Source organism: Saimiri boliviensis, chromosome 8 (genome assembly GCF_048565385.1).
Source record: "Saimiri boliviensis isolate mSaiBol1 chromosome 8, mSaiBol1.pri, whole genome shotgun sequence".
Lineage (NCBI taxonomy): Eukaryota > Metazoa > Chordata > Mammalia > Primates > Cebidae > Saimiri > Saimiri boliviensis.
This window is the reverse complement of record NC_133456.1, coordinates 469,183-490,486: the sequence shown is the minus strand read 5'-3', so window position 1 is coordinate 490,486 and position 21,304 is coordinate 469,183. Positions and strand designations below refer to the sequence as shown.

Below are 21,304 nucleotides of genomic sequence, written 5' to 3'. Positions count from 1 at the left end.
GTAGAGATGGGGTTTCACCATGTTGGCTATGCTGGTCTCAAACTCCTGACCTCTTGATCTGCCAACCTCAGCCTCCCAAAGTGCTAGGATTACAGGTGTGAGCCACCACTCCCGGCTGTATTGTTTTTAGTAGAGGTGGGGTTTCATCCTGTTGGCCTGGCTGGTATTGAACTCCTGACCTGAAGTTATCCTCTCACTCATGCTCCCAAAGTAAAGGGATTACAGACATGAGCCACGGCATCTGGCCTGAAACAACAAATTTGTCTTATTCTAAGCCACTTAGTTTGTGGCACTTTGTTACAGCATCCCCAGCAAAGTTATATCCAACGAATAATCCATTTCATTGTTGTTGTTGTTGTTGTTGTTGTTTTTAAGGAAAAAAAAGGAAAGAAAGAAAGAAAAAAGATAAAAAAAAAAGAATGAAGGAGAGGAAGAAAGAGGAAGAGGGAGAGAGAACAGGAGTGTTGCTTTATTGCCCAGGCTAGAATGCAGTCTAAAAACGGGTATTGAAAACGTCTTTTATGCCAGTAATTGTGCTTAATAATGGAGACAGGAAAAAAAATGAGGAAAGAAAATAACAAGCAGCCAACCAATAATTCATTTAAACCTGTAAGTACGTATGATGTGGTACTGATAAGAGTTTATATTTTGTGTATTTAAAATGGAGAGTTCTATAAATGTTTATTAAGTTTACTTGTTCCGGATGTGAGTTCAAGTCCTGGATATCCTTGTTAATTTTCTGTCTCGTTGATCTGTCTAATATTGATGTTGAAGTCTCCCCCTATTATTGTGTAGGAGTCTAAGTCTCTTTATAAGTCTTACGTAACCTGGGTGTTCCTGTATTGGGTGCGTATATATTTAGGATCGTTAGCTCTTCTCGTTGCATTGATCCTTTGACCATTATGTAATGTCCTTCTTTGCCTCTTTTGATCGTTGTTGCTTTAAAGTCTATTTTATCAGAGGTGAGAATTGCAACTCCTGCTTTTTATTAATTAACTTATTTTTGCTCTCAAGTTGGTTGGTAAATCTTTCTCCATCCGTTTATGTTGAGTCTTTGTGTATACTTCCATGTGAGATGGGTCTGGATGCAGCATACCGATGGGTTTTGCATTTCATTGTTAAAGGACACAGAAGCTCATGCTCTCTGTCATTCACGAACGTGTAATTAGGTTTTGGCCAGGAGCAGAGGCTCATACCTGTAATCCCAGGACTTTGGAAGGCTGAGATGGGAGGATCACTTGAAGCTCAGAGTTCGAGGCCAGCCTGGCCAACATGGTGAGACCCCATCTCCACACACACACAAATATTAGTTGGGCATGGTAGCATTCACCTGTAATCCCAGCTACTCAGGAGGCTGAGGTGGGAGGACTGCTTGATCCTGGGAGTAAGAGGCTGCAGTGGGCTACGATTATACCACTGCACTGTAGCCTGAACAACACAGGAAGTCCCTATCTATCTCTTAAAAAAAAAAACAAAAAGGGCTGGAGTATGAGTTTGTGTTTTTGTTGTTGTTACTGTTGTTGTTTTGAGACGGAGTTTCGCTCTTGTTACCCAGGCTGCAGTGCGATGGTGCGATCTCGGCTCACCGCAACCTCCGCCTCCTGGGTTCAGGCAATTCTCCTGCCTCAGCCTCCTGAGTAGCTGGGATTACAGGCACCTGCCACCATGCCCAGCTAATTTTTTGTATTTTTTCATAGAGACGGGGTTTCACCATGTTGACCAGGATGGTCTCAATCTCTTGACCTCGTGATCCACCCGCCTTGGCCTCCCAAAATGCTGGGATTACAGACGTGAGCCACCGCGCCCGGCCTCGTTACTGTTGTTTTTTGAGATGGAGTCTCATGCTCTGCCCAGGCTAGAGTGCAGTGGTTCAATCTCAGCTCACTGCAACCTCCACCTCCTGTGTTTAAGTGATTCTCCCACCTCAGCCTCCCAAGTAGCTGGGATTACAGGTGTGCACCACCACACCCAGCTCATTTTTATATTTTTAGTAGAGATGGGGTTTCACCATGTTGGCCAGGCTGGTCTCAAACTCCTGACCTCAGGAGATCCACCCGCCTCAACCTCCCAAAGTGATGGGATTACAGGTGTGGGTCAGTGCGTTCGGTCGATTTCGTGTTTTGGCTGGGTTGGGTCTGGCAGGTGTGTGGTTAATAAACCAGGTCTAAATATTTCCAAGCTACTGGTGGGTCAGGCACGCACTGACAGCAATGTTGTGGATGGTGATGCTGGCTTTGAACATGGAAGAAAACAAGGCCTGGTCTTCTTTTTTCTCCCAGACGGTGTCGAAGAGCTGACCTAGGAGATAACAGGACAGGTACATGAGGCCCCGTGTACATCCTGGGAAAGGGGGTGCCAACTGCTGGGACCCCAGCCCCCCACCTGCCACCACCCAGCCCACCTGGCCAGTGGCTCTTCCATGTTCCCATGTTCCTTACAGCTTTTGAAAGGTTTGCTATTCCAAGGAGGATGAATCAAGGGAAGCACAGGGCTGGGACACAATTTAGTTAAACATGACAAGGAATATGCTTTGGTTCAAGAAAACCCATAGCTAAGCATGGTGGCTTACGCCTGTAATCCCAGCACTTTAGGAGGCCGAGATGGGAAGATCACCAGAGGTCAGGAGTTCGAGGCCATCACGGCCAACATAGTGAAACCCCCATCTCTACTAAAAATACAGAGATTAGCCAGGTGTGGTGGCACATGCCTGTAGTCCCAGCTACTCAAGAGGCTGAGGCCTGAGAATCCCGGGAGGTGGAGGTTGCAGTGAGCCAAGACCACACCATTGTACTCCAGCCTGGGTGACAGAGTGAGACTCCATCTAAAAAATAAAAATAAAATGAGAAAATCTGATCCTTCTGCCAGGCATGGGGGTGCATGCCTGTAATCCCAGCACTTTGGGAGGCTGAGGTGGGCAGATCACTTGAGGTCAGGAGTTCAAGATCAGCCTGGCTAACATGGCAAAACCTTGGCTCTACTAAAAATACAAAAATGAACCGGGCATGGTTGCATGTGCCTGTAATCCCAGCTACTTGGGAGACCGAGGCAGGAGAATCACTTGAACCCCGAAGGTGGAGGTAGCAGTGAGCTTAGATCACGCCACTGCACTTAAGCCTGGGGCCAGAGAAGACTCCATCTCAAAAGAAAAAAGAAAAGGCAACACAACCCCTACTAGTCTTCTCTATAAGCAGGCTCAGAGTGATGGCCGTGGAGTTTTTGGTCAGCCAGGGGCTTGAACACAATGGAATGTCTTCTAATACAGGTAACTACTATAAGCAATAAAACAGGTTGGGTTTGGCAGCTCTCATCTGTCATCCCAGCACTTTGGGAGGCTGAGGCTGGAGGATCACTTGAGTCCAGCTGTTTGAGCTCAGCCCAGGCAGGAGGGTGAAAGCCCATCTCTACAAAAAAAAAGTTAGTCTTGCATGGTGGTGCACCTGTGGTCCCAGCTACTGGGAGGCTGAAGCAGGAGGACTGCTTGAGCCGGAGAGGTGGAGGCTGCAGTGAGCCAGGATGACAGACTGAGACCCTGCCTTCAAAAAAGAAAAAAAAATCTGTTTGTAAGGATAAAACAGACTGAGTACAGTGGCTCACAGCTGTAATATCCGGACTTCTGGACTTTGGGAGGCTAAGGCAGGGGGACTGCTTGAAGCCAGGTGTTTGAGACCAGCGTGCATAACATAGAGAGACCCAGTTTCTACAAAAAACACACAAAAATTAGCCAGGCATGGTGGCATGTTCTTGTATCCAGCTACTCGGGAGGCTGAGGGGGGAGGATTGTTTGAATCCAGGGAAGGTGGAGGCTGCAGTGAGCCATGATGTCACCTCTGCACTCCAGCCTGGGCGCAGTAGTACAGTCAGAACTCAGCACAGCCTGCGCCTCCACAGAGTGAGACCCTCTCTCAAAAACGCTGGGGGCTCATGCGTGAAAGAAAAAAAAAAGGGTGGGCATGGTGGTACACACCTGTAGTCCTAGCTACTTGGGAGGCTGAGGCAGGAGAACTACTTGAACCCATGAGGCAGAGATTGCAGTGAGCCAAGACTGAACCACTGCACTATAGTCTGGGATTACAGGTGTGTGCCACCAGGCCTGGCTAATTTTTGTATTTTAGTAGAGATGGGGTTTTACCATGTTAGCCAGGCTGGTCTCCAACTCCTGATCTCAGGTGATCCTCCCACTTCAGCCTCCCAAAGTGCTGGGATTGCAGGTGTGAGCCACTGTGCCCAGTCTGATTTTTTTCAAGTATTTAAAAATATAAAACCAATAAACATTCTTGGGCAGCTCATGAGCTGTATAAAAACAGATGGTGGGATCTCTATGTCTCCTGTGTAGATACTATATGCCGTGGTTTCCAGAGCCCTGGCTAGATGTTTGTTTGTTTGAGACAGAGTCTCCCTCTGTTGGCCAGGCTGATGCAAAGGTGTGATCTCAGCTCACTGCAACCTCCACCTCCAACGTTCAAGCAATTCATGTGCCTCAGCCTCCCTAGTAGCTGGGATTACGGGCACTACCACACCCAGATAATTTTTTTGTATTTTTAGTAGAGATGTGGTTTCAGTACGTTGGGCAGGTGCTCTCAAGCTCCTGGCCTCAGGTGATCAACCTACCTCGGCTTCCCAAAGTACTGGGATCACAGGTATAGGTGATTCTGGCTAAGTACATTTCAATACTAAGTACATTTAAGTACTAAGCCCTGGCTAGGTACCTTTAAGGTATAATGGCATATGGAGGCTGAGGTGGGAGGATCACTGGAGGCCAGGAGATCAAGACTAGTCTGAGTAACATACCAACCAGAGAGATCCTATCTTTACAAAAAAAATTTGTTTATATCAACTGGGCGTGTTGGTAGTGTGCACCTATAGTACTAACTGCTTGGGAGGCTGAGGCAGGAGGATCCCTTGAGCCCAGGAGTTCAGGGTTTCAGTGAGCTGTGATCACGCCACTGAATTCCAGCTCTGAGACAGAGCAAGACACTCTTTCTAAAAACAGTAAAAAAATGTTTTATTTTCTTGAGACAGAGTCTTGCTACATCACCCAGGCTGGAGTGCAGTGGTACAATCTCAGTTCACTGCAACCTCCGCCTCCTGGGTTCAAACAGTTCTCCAGTCTCAGCCACCTGAGGAGCTGGGATTATAGGCGTGTGCCACTGGGTTTGGCTCATTTTTGTATTTTTAGTAGACACCGGGTTTCACCACGTTGGCCAGGCTGGCCTCCAACTCCTGACCTCAAATGATACACCCATCTTGGCCTCTCAAAGTGCTGAGATTACAGGTGTGAGCCACTGTGCTAAGCCTTGTGAAAATGTTAGTGGCATTTTGATCATAATTGAATAATTGAAAAAAAATCAAATGCGCATACATATGATTGTTTTTGCCAGGACTAGGGGCCAGGACTTTTTTCTAATTCCTTCACCTTGTATTCTAGGGCCTTGCAAACAATAGGTGCTTAGCAAATGCAATAGAAGGCACTCAGACAGTGCTTGATGTGCAGTGCATACATGTCATCATTAGGAAGAAAGAGACTGAGAGAGGAAGAACAAGGGAAAATTCAGGGCAATTGATCAGGTCGACACCATCATTGCTAAAATCAGAGGAGACCAGGCTGTGTGCGGTGGCTCATGCCTGTAATTTCAGCACTTTAGGAGGCTGAGGCAGGTGGATCACTTGAGGTCAGGAGTTCAAGACCAGCCTGGACAACATGGCAAAACTTCATCTCTACTGAAAATACAAAAATTAGCCAGGCATGGTGTGGCAGGCCCCTGTAATCCCAGCTACTAAGGAGGCTGAGGCAGGAGAATCACTTGAACCTGGGAGGTGTAAGTTACAGTTAGATGAGATTACACCACTGCATTCCAGCCTGAGGGACATTGCAAGACTCCACTTCAAAAAAAAAAAAAAAAAAAAAAAAAAAAAAAAAAAAAAATCAGAGAAGACCAAGATACCCGCAGATAATGCACTGTGTCACTTTCCCTGTGCACTTTTCCTGCCTCTTGGTAGACAGCTCCTAACATCACCATGAGATCCTGGTGAAGGAGGTGTGGATACTGGGGTTGCTACAGTTTATTGAACCATTGTTTCTCCCAGAGAGAGATGCTAATCTTCTGTCAGATTCCTTTGAGTGTTTTTCCGATCCCTGCTGTGGGCGGTTTACCATCCAGCAAGGACATGGCCCGCCCATCCCTCTCCTCCCAGCAGCTCCCTTCCTTGGCCTGTCCTGGGTTTGTTTTTGCTTTTCCCCAGCACTTCGCACTTCCTAAAGGGCCCTGCAGGAGGCTCCTGGCAGGGGCCGATGGCCTCGCTCTCCTTAGACTGGAAGCTCCACAGCAGCACGGGCCACTCCCTGTGGCAGACTCAGTATCTAGTTAGTGCTCCGCATGCAGAAGGTGCCGGGTCAGTGTTTGAGAACCACAGAAGATAGGAGGGTGGAGAGAAGGGAGGGAGAGATGAAGGGAAGAAAGGAGGGAGGGGAGAAAGGAGAGGAGGGGAGGAGTGAAGAGGAGGGAGGCAAGGACACATAGGAAAGGGGAGGACAGATGGAGGGAAGGAAAGAGTTGAAGGAGGAAGAGAAGGAATGAGGGAGAGAAGGAAGAGAGGGGGGAGGGAGGAAAGGAAAAAAGGGAAGAAAGAAAGGGCGGGAGAGCAGAAGAAAGGAGTAGGGAAGAAAGGAAAGAAAGGCGGGAGAGAGGGAGGGAGGCAAGGGGCATGAAGGGAAGGAGTTTATTTCCTCTCTGTGCCCAGCTGTCCCAATGTCCATCTGTCACTTGGACTGTTTCTCCAGCCTCCTGCGTGGCCTCCTTCAGGCATGGTGGCTCACACCTGTAATCCCAGCACTTTGGGAGGTGGAGGCAGGCGGATCACCTGAGATCAGGAGTTCAAAAGCAGCCTGGCCAACATGGCAAAATGCTATTTCTATTAAAAACTACAAAGATTATCTAAGCATGGTGGCAGGCACCTATCATCTCAGCTACTCCAGAATCTCGGGCAGGAGAACCGCTTGAACACAGGAGGCGGAGGTTGCAGTGAGCTGAGATTGCATCACTACACTCCAGCCTGGTAAGAGCAAGACTCCATCTCAAAAAATAAAAAATCCTTCTCCAGGCAGCTGCCTTCTGGTGATGCCCCCCTCACCCAGTGAAGCACGGGAGACCCCAAACAAATTCCTGCCTGACCCGAAAGTGCCAAGTGACCCTGCCCACACACTCCTCTGGCCGCACTGTGTCCTCCGAGTCATGCTGTTCCCTGTCTCAAAGCCTCCCCTCCCTCTTCCCAGCCCCATCCTCTGCCTGCCCGGCACCCACCTCCTGGTCATTTAATGTGTAGCTCAGGCTGTAATCCCAGCGCTTTAGGAGGCCTAGGGCAGAGGATCACTTGAGCTCAAGAGCTTGAGGCCAGCCAGAGCAACATAGTGAGACCACCCCCCCCCCAAACCCCACCAAAAATGTGAAAGGAAGAAAAAAAGATGTAGCTCAGGCATTACTCACCTCCAGGTAGCCTTTCCGATAGTGCCATCCACAGGTGGGCTCAGGGGCAGCCTCTGTTCTCTGGGCTTCAGAAGCTGCCTCCCTGGGAAAATGCTCCTGGGTCAGCTCCTGCAGGAGTCCAGACACAGGTTGATGGTGGATGGATCAGGACTGAGGGTCAGAGATGCAGAGAGGTAGGCAGCTTTGGGACACACTTGGTGAGATCAGTGGGATTTGCTGCAGGGTGACGGTCAGGGTGCAGGGGAGAATTCTGGACCAGCCGTATCTTCATCTCTCTCTGCCCTCCAATCCCAGGAGAGCAAATGAGGCAGAAGGACTTGAGGGCCCGGCTCACCAGCTCCATCCTCAGGAACTTGAGGACTATCAAGTTCCATGGCTGGTGAGGTCTGCTGTTCTGAGAGTTCCAGGCTTTTACCGATGTGGGGAGGAGGGTTCAGGTGCAGGTGGGCTGCAGAGGTAGAATCCAGGGTCTGAGTGGCTTTCCTGCTGCTGGCCAGCAGTTGTCCACAGCCACCCTGTCACTGACGTGATCCTTGTCCTGCCATTCTGTCATTTATTTCCGACGGCTGTCAGAACACTCTTCCTGAAGCACAGCTTTCAGAATAATTTGAACATGTCGATGCATAGGCCAGATGCAGTGACTCATGCCTGCCATCCCAGCTCTTTGGGAGGCTGAGGTGGCTTGAACCCGGGTGGTGGAGATTGCAGTGAGCTGAGATTGTGCCACTTCACTCCAGCCTGGGTGACACAGCAAGACTTTGTCTCAAAAACAAAACAAAACTGAACAAAAGGACCATAAATGGGACCAAGACATAGAGCCCTCCCGCTGCTCTCCCCAGGAGTCCCCAGGCTCAGCCCTCATGTCTATCACCTTCACAGAGAGGCCTTTCCTGACCACCTTCTCCACCGTCACAGTACCCCTGCTCGTGCTAGTGCACTCTACACCTGCACCTGATTTCTCTTTACTTTTTTATTTTGGAAGAGAGTCTTGCTCTGTTCCCCAGGCTGGAGTGCAGTGACGCAATGTCAGCTCATGCAACCTCCACCTCCCAAGTTCAAACAATCCTCCCACCTTAGCCTCCTGAGTAGCTAGGATTACAGGCAGGTACCACCACTCCTGGGTCATTTTTTTTTTTTTTTGTACTTTTAGTAGAGATGGCATTTCACCATGTTGGCCAGGCTGGTCTTGAACTCCTAACCTCAAGGGATCCATCCACCTTAGCCTCCCAAAGTGCTGGGATTACAGGTGTGAGCCACCACACCTGGCTGCACCTGCTTTAGTGTTTATTCTTCATAGCACTCTCCACTTGATGTGCTGTCAGTGTTAATGGTTTGTTTATGGATGGCCTGTCTCTTTCCCCCTCATTAGAATGATGGATCCATTAAGACAGGCGTCCTCAAACTTTTTACACAGGGGGCCAGTTCACTGTCCCTCAGACTGTTGGAGGGCTGCTACATACTGTGCTCCTCTCACTGACCACCAATGAAAGAGGTGCCCCTTCCTGAAGTGTGGCGGGGGGCCGGATAAATGGCCTCAGGGGGCCACATGCTGCCCGCGGGCCGGGCCGTAGTTTGGGGACACCTGCAGTAAGAGATCAGGAACTTTGTTTTGCTCATTGCAGTTTCCCCAGAGCCTTGAACCCTGCTGGGTATTTGACAACCATGCAGTAGTTATTTATAGAATAAATGAATGTTAAAATAAATGGCCGGGTGCTGTGGCTCATCTCAGCACTTTGAGAGGCTGAGGTGGGTGGATTGCTTGACACCAAAAGTTCGAGACCTGCCTGGACAACATGGTGAAACCCCATCTCTAATAAAATAAAAAAGTAGGCTAGGAATGGTGATGCATGCCTGTAATCCCAGCTACTCGGGAGGCTGAGGCAGGAGAATTGCCTGCGCCCGGGAGGTGGAGGTTGCGGTGAGTCAAGATCATGTCACTGCACTGCAGCCTGGCAGAAAGAGAGAGACTATCTCAGAATTAAATAAAATAATTTACCAAAAGAATGAATGAAAGATAAGAAGGTCTAGATAGAAGGAATAAGTTACAGTAATCGATAGTGCACAAGGGAAATTAAAGGGAATGAGAATTTATTTGAATATTTCAAGATAGATATGAAAACCACAATGAGATACCATCTCACGCCAAGATGGCTATTTTTTTTTTTTTTTTTTTTTTTTTTTTTTTGAGATGGAGTCTTGCTGTGTCACCCAGGCTAGACTGCAGTGGCTCGATCTCGGCTCTGAGATCAGGCCACCGATCTGAGATCTCGGCTGAGACAGGAGAATTGCTTGAACCTCTGCCTCCCAGGTTCAAGCGATTCTCCTGTCTCGGCCTCCTGAGTAGCAAGAATTACAAGTGCCTGCCACCGTGCCTGGGTAATTTTTGTATTTTTAGTAGAGACAGGGTTTCACCATGTTGGCCAGGCTGATCTTGAACTCCTGACCTTGTGATCCACCCGCCTGGGCCTCCCAAAGTGCTGGGATTACAGGTGTGAGCCACCATGCCTGGCCTGGAATGGCTATTGAGACATCAAAAAATAACGGATGTTGGTGAGGCTGCAGAGAAGAGAGAATGTTTATACACTGTTGGTGGGAACATCAATTGGTTCATTCACTGTGGGGAGAAGTTTGGAGGCTTATCAAAGAACTGAAAAGAGAATTACAGGTTTTAGTTAGAACTACCTACAATCCCATTACTGGGTGTCTACCCAAAGGAAAAGACATAATTCTACCAAAAAGACACATGCACTTGCATGTACATTGCAGCATTATTCACAATAGCAAAGATATGCAATCAGCCTAGGTGCTCATACAAGGCAAATTGGATGAAGAAAATGTACAGATACAGCATGGAATACAATACAGCCATGAAGAACAACATCCGGTCTCTTGCAGCAGCATGGATGTAGCTGGAGGTCATTATCCTAAGAGAATTAATGCAGAATCAGAAAAATAAATACTGTGTATTCTTACTTGTGAGTGGAAGCTAAACATTGGATATTCATGGACATAAAGATGGAAACTACAAACACTGGGAATACCAGAAGGAGGGAGGGAGAAAGAAAGGCAAGAAAACCTACCTATTGGGTATTATGCTCACTACCTGGGTGACAGTTTCAAGCATACCCCAAACCAAACATGTCCATGTACCCCTGAATCAAATAAAAATAGAAATTAAAAAGAATTCATTGTTAGAACTCTGTGATATGGAATCAACTGCCTAGCAGCTTGCACATAGCATGGGTTAGCAGCAGTGGCAACCCTGGACACCTGAGATCCTGCACCTGTGATCCTGAACCTGCGACCCTGCACCTGTGACCGTGCACCTGTGACCCTGCACCTGCGACCCTGCACCTGCGACCCTGCACCTGCGACCCTGCACCTGATATCCTGCACCTGCGATCCTGCACCTGAGATCCTGCACCTGCGACCCTGCACCTGCGACCCTGCTCCTGCGACCCTGCACCTGCGATCCTGCACCTGAGATCCTGCACCTCCGACCCTGCATCTTCGACCCTGCACCTGAGATCCTGCACCTGCGATCCTGCACCTGAGATCCTGCACCTGAGATCCTGCACCTGCGACCCTGCTCCTGCGACCCTGCACCTGAGATCCTGCACCTGTGACCCTGCACCTGCGATCCTGCACCTGAGATCCTGGGGCCGCCCGGGCGAGCCCAGGAGAACCCGTGAGCCCAGCGGGGGCGAGCCCAGGAGAACCCGTGAGCCCAGCAGGCGACCTGCTGTCGCGCGCCACCTGCCTGGGAGCGGCTTCCGGGAGCCCAACGGCCACCGCGATGCAGGCGCGCGCCCAACGGCCACAGCGATGCAGGCGCGCACCCAAGGGCCACCGCGATGCAGGCGCGCGCCCAAGGGCTTTGTGAGGCTCACTCGGTCTGGGAGGTCGGAGGCTGCGAGTGTCGCTGCTGAAAGGCTGTGGTGGACCGAGCTGGATCGCGGATTCTGAGCTAGATCTCAGATTTGGGATTGCGGATTGGGAGTTGGATCGGGGATCTGGGTTGGATCGGGGATTTGGGGCGGGGTCTGCGGTGTGGGGGCGGTGACGAGGTGACAGGGAGCTGCCCCGGCTCAGAAGCCAGTGGTTGGGGGTCTGAGAAGTCACCACCATGAAGAAGTTGTTTGGCTTCTGGCGCCACAAGCGCCAGGAGGACGAGGTGGATGTACCGGCCAACATCCACGAGGCGGCTGCCCGGGGCAACGTCGCTGAGGTGGAGCGCTTCCTGGAACTCAGCAGCGAAAACCTGGACGCCCCGGACCATCACGGAAGGTAGCCGGGACTCAGCCCGGGATGGGAGGGAGTCCCCAGGCCCGGCTTCCCCGCAGGCACCCTCCCAGCGGCGGAGCCAGACAGAACCTCAGCTGCTTTCCAACCCGCATCACTCCCTGGCGGGAGCAGCTGATGGAGAATTTGAGTGATTTAACTGACAAAGTGAAGTGTATGAGGAGTGTGGGTTGGAGACCCCACAAGTGCTGAGGCAGAAGCCAGAAGCCTCAGCCTGTTCCCATATAAATAATGAAGAAGAAAATAGCTAGAGATATATCTATAGTAGTTATTCATAGGTGATCTTAGTTATTCACAGGTAACCATTAAGATATATACATATATACTAAGGACACAGCGTGGCAGGGCTAGGGAAAGGGACGTGGAGTTCTTACTTGACTTGAATGTGCACCTGAGGGTGCTTTGTGTAATATATTGTACACTACAGCATCTTGTATTTTTTGAGTTGAGTTTCAATAAATTACATTTTTTCACCCTCCCAAAAAACACAAACAAAAAACGTGGTGTTATATACATTATAGTAGGTGCCTAATGAGAGAACTCATTCCCCTATCAAAAATACCATGACTCATTCTCAGATAAAACTCTCAGTTTTACATCCGTACCCACCTGTGGAGACAGGTTCTTTACTGAAGGTCCTTAAAGGGAAACTTGGAAGTGGTACGTGGGTTCTGTGTTCTTGAGTGGGAAGACACTTTTTTTCTCAAACTGTGAGCTCTTACGATGTTTACCAATTTAACATAAACTGAATGAAAATATCAAGGTCTTAACATTTCTACATGACACCTGCTGTCTTTTACTATTGTGATGACATTTAAAAAAATTGTATAATGAAGTGGAAAAACAGTACCTCCTCTAGATATCAAAATGTGCTATTAATTTTCAAAATTAATTGTTTACTAACAGCTGAAAAGACAGATAAATGCATGAAACAGAATAGGAAATCTAGAAATACTAAAATTATGTAAGATATATGTAATAATTGATAATGTTAACAGTTATGAGTAGGAAAGGATGAATTATTAATGAAACAAATGCCTGCTGTTTGAACCAAAACTAATGAAATTTTATGTCACAAACGTGAGTTTCTGATGGAATACAGATTGGAATTTCTACATATGCAAATGAGAAAAGCACCAAAAGAAAACACAAATGCTTATTTTACGGGCACATTTTATGTTGTCAAAGGCCTTCCTAAAAATGACCTCACAAACAGGCATTCTGAAGGTTAATTTAGCAAACTAAAAATTAAAACTGTGTTTCAGGAAAAAAAAATAAAAGAGAACGTACTTGAAAAATATTTACTATATTATATATATATATATTCAGATGAAAAGTATGTTTTTATTTTACAAGGAATTTATATTATTATTATTTTTTGAGATGGATTGCCACTTCTTTGCCCAAGGTGGAGTGCAATGGCACAATCTTGCTCACTGCAACCTCTGCCTTCTGGGGTTAAGCAATTCTTCCACCTCAGCCTCCCAAGTAGCTGGGATTACAGGCATGTGTGAGCACACACAGCTAATTTTTGTATTTTTAGTAGAGATGGGTTTCATCATGTTGGCCAGGCTGGTCTCAAACTCCTGACCTCAAGTGATCTGCTGCCTCAGCCTCCCAAAATTCTGGGATTACAGGTGTGAGCCCCTGTGCCCGGCCTATATTCTTTATTATGGATCATATGATATACATATTACTGATATGTATCACATATTACAGATGTATCAGTTATATGTATATATTAGATGAAAAGTTATATGTATGTATACACATTAGATGAAAAATGCATCTTCATTTTACAGGGAATTCTTTCAAATCAAATAATCAAAAACTCTAAAAGTGGTCAAGGTACTTATTTGCAGATGCACAATTTATGTACCCAGAAAAACATCCTTTTCATTTCTGGTATAAGAATTTAAAAGAGGAGGCCGGGCCCGGTGGCTCAAGCCTGTAATCCCAGCACTTTGGGAGGCCGAGGTGGGTGGATCACGAGGTCAAGAGATTGAGACCATCCTGGTCAACATGGTGAAACCCCGTCTCTACTAAAAGTACAAAAAATTAGCTGGGCATGGTGGCGCGTGCCTGTAATCCCAGCTACTCAGGAAGCTGAGGCAGGAGAATTGCTTGAACCCGGGAGGTGGAGGTTGTGGTGAGCCGAGATCGCACCATTGCACTCCAGCCTGGGTAACAAGAGCGAAACTCCGTCTCAAAAGAAAAAAAAAAAAAAAAAGAATTTAAAAGAGGAATGAAACTGTTTTCTAACCACAATATATGTGAGAATGTTTTATACTGTTGCTTAAAGTTCAAGTTGCTGATGACTTTTCACATAGATAATTTGGTGGTAAGTACTACATTTTAAAAATGTGTATGCCCTTTCAACTCCATTATACTAAAATACTCTTTGGAAATAGAGATGCATGCATTTTATTTTTCACAGCACTTACTTTATAAAGAACCCATAGAATGGATTCTATAAATAAATTCAGTTGAATCCATAGGATGGAATAATATGTGACCATTGAAGGTGACAATAGATATAGAAGTACGTTGATGTGCAAAGATGTATTCTCTTGTAGCCAGTGATTAAAAAAAAATAGTTTGATTATACATACACACAAACATACTATGGTCTTGTTTTACCAAAAATATTTCCAAAGTATCATCAAATTTGTGGTTTCTGATCATTTGCATATTAAGCAAAGTTTTTTATCTTTTTCCTTATCCATGATGTTGCATTGAATATGTACAAAATTTAGAGTAAATGTTTATTATTAATGGAATAATCTCTGGGAAGAGAGAAATATGAATCTTGCACAGATAAAAATAATTTCTCACTTTCTATTTTTTAACATCATTATTATTGTGTGTGTTGTTATCTTCTTTAAATTTTTAGCCTCTTCAGAAATAAAAAGGGTATGTTTTTATCTGTGTTTCCAAATGTTATTATGTATATATTTTATTTTGTACATATGTTTTACTTATATGTAGTTTCATTCAATTTATGCAAACAATGATAGATTAATCATTTCATTTTAATTGTATCCTTTAAAAATAACAAATACAACTACTATTGTAAAAAATACTGTTTTATAGGAGTTAACTTAAAAATACTGAACTCATCAACTGTATTTATCCATTCTTTCATTTAGCTTATTCATCAAACATAACTTGAGTGCCTGTTATGTAGCAGAGTACCTGTATGTAACATTCTACTATTCCTCAAGACCCTTCCATTTTTAAAAACTTCATGTTTACCTGCCCTGCCGGCACAAGCTGAGATATTTAAAATGGGAATATTAGGAAATAATCTCATTGGAACTTCGTCTCACCTTTCAAACAAAAGCATTTCTGAAGTTAGAAAATAGCAGAAGATAACCTTTAACTGCCCTTTTGAAAGTTTATCAGTCTTAAATACTAGTATTAATCATTGGGAGGTCTTATTTGCATATATTTTGTAAAAATAAGTATTGAATAACAGGAGCTATACATATTCATTTAAATTATGAGGTTTTTTTTTTGACTTCACATTGTTTGAGAATCAAATAATTAGTTTAAAAAATGTATTATTGTTGTTTCAGGGCTCTTTCCCCATAGTACCTTTAAGAACTAAAATGTATTTAAATGCTAGTTCTATGCTTAGAAATGCCTTAGACCTGCTGAGTATATCATATTCTACTTAGTGTAAGATCTCATGGATTGTGTGATGCCCCATTGTTGTATATATCAATATAATAATTTTTAAAATGCTACCAATTATAGTTGTAATAAACAATGAATTATAAGCAGCATTCCAATGTCAGAGGTGTTAAAATGTGACCTACTCTTTAAGTCATCCTGCAAAGTAGGTATAATTGTATCATTTTACTTAATTCAAATGTTTTTGTTAAGTAGCACTAATAGTGATAATTATAATATCTGGCTGGATGTAGTGGCTCACACCTGTAATCCCAGAACTTTGGGAGGCTGAGGTGGGAGAATCACTTGATGCCAGGAGTTTGAGACCAGCCTGGGCAACAAGGTGAGTCTTATTCTACCAACATTTTAAAATGAATAGCTGGGCATGCTGGTGCACATCTGTAGTCCCAGCTACTCAGGAGGCTGGGGATGGAGGATCACTTGAGCCCAGGAGTTCTAGGCTACAGTGAGGTATGATTACACCATTGCTCTTCAGCCTGGGCAAAAGAGTGAGATCTTGTCTCACAAAACAAAAATCTAACAATTATTGAGTTGTTGTAGTAACTATTCCAAATACTTTACCTAGTCTATCATTTAAGCATCACAACTGTGATAGCTACTATTGTCATCTTTACTTGATTAATGAGAAAGTTGAGGCACAGAAAGGCAAAGCAATAGTTCATAAGTGACAGAGATTAAATTGGGACTCAAGCCCTAGTTGAACTGAATCCAAAGACTGAGCTTTTTCTATTCAAATAGGCTGCTGATTTCATCAAGGTAGTGAGCAATAAGAGTTAATAAGCATTGTACTTTCTTAAAAAAATTATTTGTTTTGAAAACAGAGGAAAAGCATGTTATCAAATGTTTACAATTGAATGCTTGTATGTTTTGAGATATAGCACTACAATTTCCTAAAAAGTCCTCTTACTCTCATAGAACTCCCCTACATTGGGCCTGTGAACGTGGTTATGTAGAAGTGGTCACTCTTCTGCTAAACAGAAATTGCAAGATTGACAGCCGTGACAGTGGAAACAGGACACCTTTGATGCTGGTATATAGTAGCCAACTCTTTCAGCATGACATGGATTTGATTTACATATGTAGAATTAAAGTAAATTTATCTCGTTTAAGTATAACTAGTTGGTGAAACCTGTGGAATGTGTATTTTGAATTCTTAAAACTTATAATTTATTTCTTGATCCAATTTGGACAGGCTGTGAATTGCCAGCATCCTACTTGTGCCAGTATTCTTCTGGAGCACAATGCCAATCCAAATCTTCGGGATATGTTCAATCACAATACTCTCTTTTTTGCTGTGGTGCGGAACAGTACATCACTGATAGAGATACTGCTTTCCTATCGTGCAGATATTGAAGCATCAGACCAGGTAGAGATCAATCAACTTTCTTTTCAAAAGATTTCTTTTGACATTGCCATAGGTAAGGGTCAATTTTTCATATTTGGAAGCTGAATACAAATGCAAATTAAGTTATCTTGAAATGACTTAATTGTCTAAGACTTTATTTTAAATATGGATACATTTAAAGAAGCGTTAAAGGGCACATCTTTTTAAAATGCCCTTTGGAAAATACTTGTGAATTTTGTTAAAAGTAAAACCTTTTCAATTTTTTTCTATGCAGGGTTATGATTTTTTTTTCCCAATTAGTGTAAAACAGCACAGGAAAAAAAATATGCCCTGGAAATAAGCTTTATCTTAAAACTCAAACAAAACTAAAGCAACTTACAATAAATAGACATCTTGCTGCTGCTGCTGATTTTCTAAAAAACTGATGTATTATCTCTCAATGAATGGCAAGTCTTAAGAGGGAAATATGGATAGGGAAAGGGATAGCAATCAGAAATATTCAAGTCACTTGGAAACTACGTAGTGAGGGAAAAATGCCAAGAAGAGGTTTGTTTGTTTGTTTGTTTGTTTGTTCAGTTTGTTGTTCTTCCAGTTTATGTGTTGAGACAAGTGCTCTTTAACTTTGGGCCTAATAATTTTCTGTTTGAAAAAGAGAGTGAGTTGAAACTTGCCTAGAGATTAATTTTAGGAGGCTGTGAGGAAACCAGATTGGCAGTGAATACGTGGTGACAAAGTGAGAAACACTTCTGCAGAATGTGGAACAAATTATTAACTGACTTATTACCCATCCTGGCAGAAACAGCCACTTAGATGAGAGTCTAAAGCCTCCTCTCAAATCTAGAATGTCTTGGTGGGAAGGTGGGAGATAAGGAGCTTATAAATAGCAAAATCAAGTTGGGTTTTGAGTTTACTTGTCCCTGTTATACCCATACCCAGGAAAATTAACTGGAGTTTTAATAAATGACTCTGTCTCTTACTCTTTTCTCTTTTTGGCCACATCTCCAACTGATAAAGGGAATTAGCCATGTGGGTGAGAGATGAGACTGAAGTGATTGTCTGCTGCACAAATTCTCAGAACTGTGCATTATAGTGACCTGAGGAAATTTTGTTAAAAGTCTAAAATTGTAGGCTTTCCCCTGAAGGTTTTGATGTAATGGATCTAATAAGCCCTGAAAGTGCCAAAAAATGTTTTCTTGAAGTTGAGCACAGTGGCATGTTTCTGTAGTCCAAGCTTGAGCATAATAGTTTTAGTCTGGCTTGAGCAACATAGTGAAACTCTTGTCTCTAACAATAATAACAGCAATAAACAAACAAAAAAACCTCAAGGTTCGGATACACTTTCGAAATCCACCATTAATAATTCACTGCCATTCAGAGAGTCTTTAGAAATTTGCTCATGGGTGATATTTCAATAAATAGAGGCTGACCCTTTCATGATTTATGTGCCTTTGTCACCATGCAGGTGATTATGTGTCAACATATGTTCATTACAAGTTGGGTTTTCTCAATTAGAATAGCAGCAAATCCTAAACATTTTTTTTCAGTTGAAGATGTATGATGAACTATCTCAGTATATCTGTTAAATTTATAGAGCTTTAGCATAATCAGGATGTCAGTTTTAAACAATGAAATTTATAAAGTTAATAAGAATACAGATAGGAATTCTTTCAATAACTTACTTTTAGCAGTCCTGTGAACTAATTATCCATTTGGTTAACAATCTGGGAAAATTCTATACAAATAGATTTTGAGTGAATAAATGTTGGAAAAATTCTGGAAGCAGGTATTAATGAGTCTTTTTAGCAATTTTTATTATTTATGAGGGCTTGGTTCTTTGGTAAAACATACTGTTTTAATATGTTTTAACATATTAAAACATTCACTCGGGCCGGGCACGGTGGCTCAAGCCTGTAATCCCAGCACTTTGGGAGGCCGAGGCGGGTGGATCACGAGGTTGAGATCACGACCATCCTGGTCAACATGGTGAAACCCCGTCTCTACTAAAAATACAAAAAAATTAGCTGGGCATGGTGGTGTGTGCCTGTAATCCCAGCTACTCAGGAGGCTGAGGCAGGAGAATTGCCTGAACCCAGGAGGTGGAGGTTGCGGTGAGCCGAGATCGCGCCATTGCACTCCAGCCTGGGTAACAAGAGCGAAACTCCATCTAAAAAAAAAAACAAAAAAAACCAAAAAAAAACAAAAAAAAAAACATTCACTCAGGGCAGTGGCAAAAAATATTCCAAAAAATATTAGAGAAATTTATAGAATACAGTCAAAAACCTTCTTGGAGGGCCAAGAAATTTTCATAGTTTTAGTAGACATTTCAGCTGAAGGCAGCCTAAATCCCCTTTACCTTTAGTTAATAAGGAAAACAAATGGCTAGGCTATGTGGGGGAGTTTATCTGAATAACTTGTTTACTTATGTGGTCTTAAAATTAACCTTTGAGCCAAATGGCCCTCTTGGGGGGAAGTTGACCGGGGAGATTACCCTCTAATGGTCTTTGCTCTGGGCTCAGAACCTGGCCCTTAATCTTTCTGTACTTAGAGCTGAACTTGTAGTGTTAACTTAGAGCTTCTGTTATTAAACCTGTACTGAATAAATGGGGAGAGGGTGAACTAGTCAGGGTCATGTAGCTGTGATCTCTCTCTGTGAGTGGCTCATGACTCCTTAGCTCACTCATTCACTGGAAATTTATATCTGACTGCATTTATTCATCCACCGTGCAGCTGGGGTCTGTGGGAGGATGGACCCTATATGATACTAGATAAATAAAATGTTTTACATGCAAAAACTTAAATTATACACAACCATTTATGAACACATTCATATCAAATATAAAAACACAAGGGCTATATTCTAATGTGGTGCACAGATTTGTTTGTTTGTCTCTACAAATTGAGTCAATATGTAAAATTTAGAAGACTCATGCAGAAATCTGGACTTCAGACTTGTCTTAAAAAATCAAATCTGGTGTCCACTGAGTTTCTATCATGTTTGGTCTGCTGTGCAGAGGTTGCCCCTTTATAGAAGGCATGTAGTCTCTAGTCTGTGACTGTGCCCACCTCAGTTCTTCCCTTACATAAGTAACCTTCCTGAGTCCTTGTTAATATTTGAGTTTACAACTCCTATGCCATAGTATATTTTGATAAAGATGTCAGGGTTTTTAAGTCAGCATGTATTTGGTTGTAATAGGTAGTCTATAGATTATATAAATCCCTCAGTTATGGGGTTGAATTTTAGAATTTAGAATTTACAATTTTTAAAACTCTTTTTCTTTATATGAACCACAAATAATCATCTGCCCATAAGAATGCCTGGAAACTTTTTTTTTTTTTTATTGCATTCCTGGATGAACCTGGAAACTTTTTTAGGGTATTCCTGGCTGTGGTTGGAGAGTTTATGAATATTACAGACATTACATCTTTCTCCTCAGCAATCTTCCTTAAAAAAATGCAAGTGACTTATTTTCTTTAATTATGATAGAAATAATCCATATGGATCAGTATGAGAACTTTTACAGATAAGCCATTATATTTTTATTTCTGATTTATATTTTGCCTAAAATAAAAAATAATTTTAAATAGCCATTTAAATGAAAACCAATAAAAATGGATTTTAAAAGTAGAATTGCATTGAGGTCCCAAGATTACCATTATAATTGAGAATAGAATTTCTTACTGAGCTTTAAATAATTATTTTTAAGCTTTTTAAACTTATCTCTCTTATACAGGACATACTGAGCTTTCTAACAGTTAAGATAATAATCTATTCTCTTGTATTAGGAAAAAAAACCCCATGGACTATGTAATAATAAGGAAAATACGTGCATCTGATGCCAATCTCTCTTAATTCAGAGCTCATTTTCTTAGTGACCCATTTGGAGCAGGAGTGCCTGACATTGGCATCTGAGATCCTGACACCATGATAGAAATAAATCAAGCAAGTTTGTACCACCCAGAGGAAACCACCACCTGTATTTGGAAACTCTGGCAACTGTATCTCTGAAACTATTAATGTTTGCCACAAAAAGTATTGTAAAATGGGAATTAGGTAAAATTCAAGAGATTTCTTGATTATTGGACATAAATTACAGTTTTGTAATACTTCTCAAGTGCAGATGGTCATGGAGTCTTTCTCTTGGGGTATAATACTTCTGGTAAAGTAAATACTCTTTGGAATATAGTTTAAGAAATACTGCTTTAGGGATAATAACTTAGATCACTAATTTATATAAAAAATCTAAAGAGTTTGCTACTGTGTCTTAGATTTGGGGGCTAGAGAGACAAAAGATACATGCCTTGCTCTCAAGAAGCTCTTGATTTCAGTGGGAAACAACAAAATGATTGTAATATACCATGCTAAGTGCTGTGATAAAGGCAAGGATTCTTGGTAGTGGTTAAAATGTTTGAAGTGAGTTTTGGCAGTGATGACCGTTAATGCAGGGAGGCAGAGGAAGGGTGTTTGCAAGACAAAGAACAG

At 43.3% G+C, this 21,304-nt stretch overlaps 2 protein-coding genes across 4 annotated transcripts in view; both read left to right on the top strand.

Moving 5' to 3' along the window:
* Window positions 1–4,040, top strand: part of CLDND1 (claudin domain containing 1) — a 69,591-nt gene extending 65,551 nt beyond the window's left edge. Inside the window, exons 9-10 of one of the 3 annotated variants that reach the window (XR_012518691.1) lie at window positions 376–1,275; window positions 2,280–4,040. The gene's annotated coding sequence lies outside the window, so the exon portion shown is untranslated. Of the gene's footprint in view, window positions 1–375 lie in introns of all 3 variants that reach the window. The other 2 variants (XR_012518690.1, XR_012518689.1) reach the window with 2 other exon arrangements.
* A 10,753-nt stretch (window positions 4,041–14,793) lies between these two features.
* LOC141585304 (uncharacterized) overlaps window positions 14,794–21,304 on the top strand; it is a 125,130-nt gene continuing 118,619 nt past the window's right edge. Inside the window, exons 1-2 of the mRNA XM_074403517.1 lie at window positions 14,794–16,509; window positions 16,672–16,845. Of these exons, the coding sequence (XP_074259618.1) occupies window positions 16,504–16,509; window positions 16,672–16,845 (180 nt within the window). The 5' untranslated portion in view covers window positions 14,794–16,503. The remainder of the gene's footprint in view (window positions 16,510–16,671; window positions 16,846–21,304) is intronic.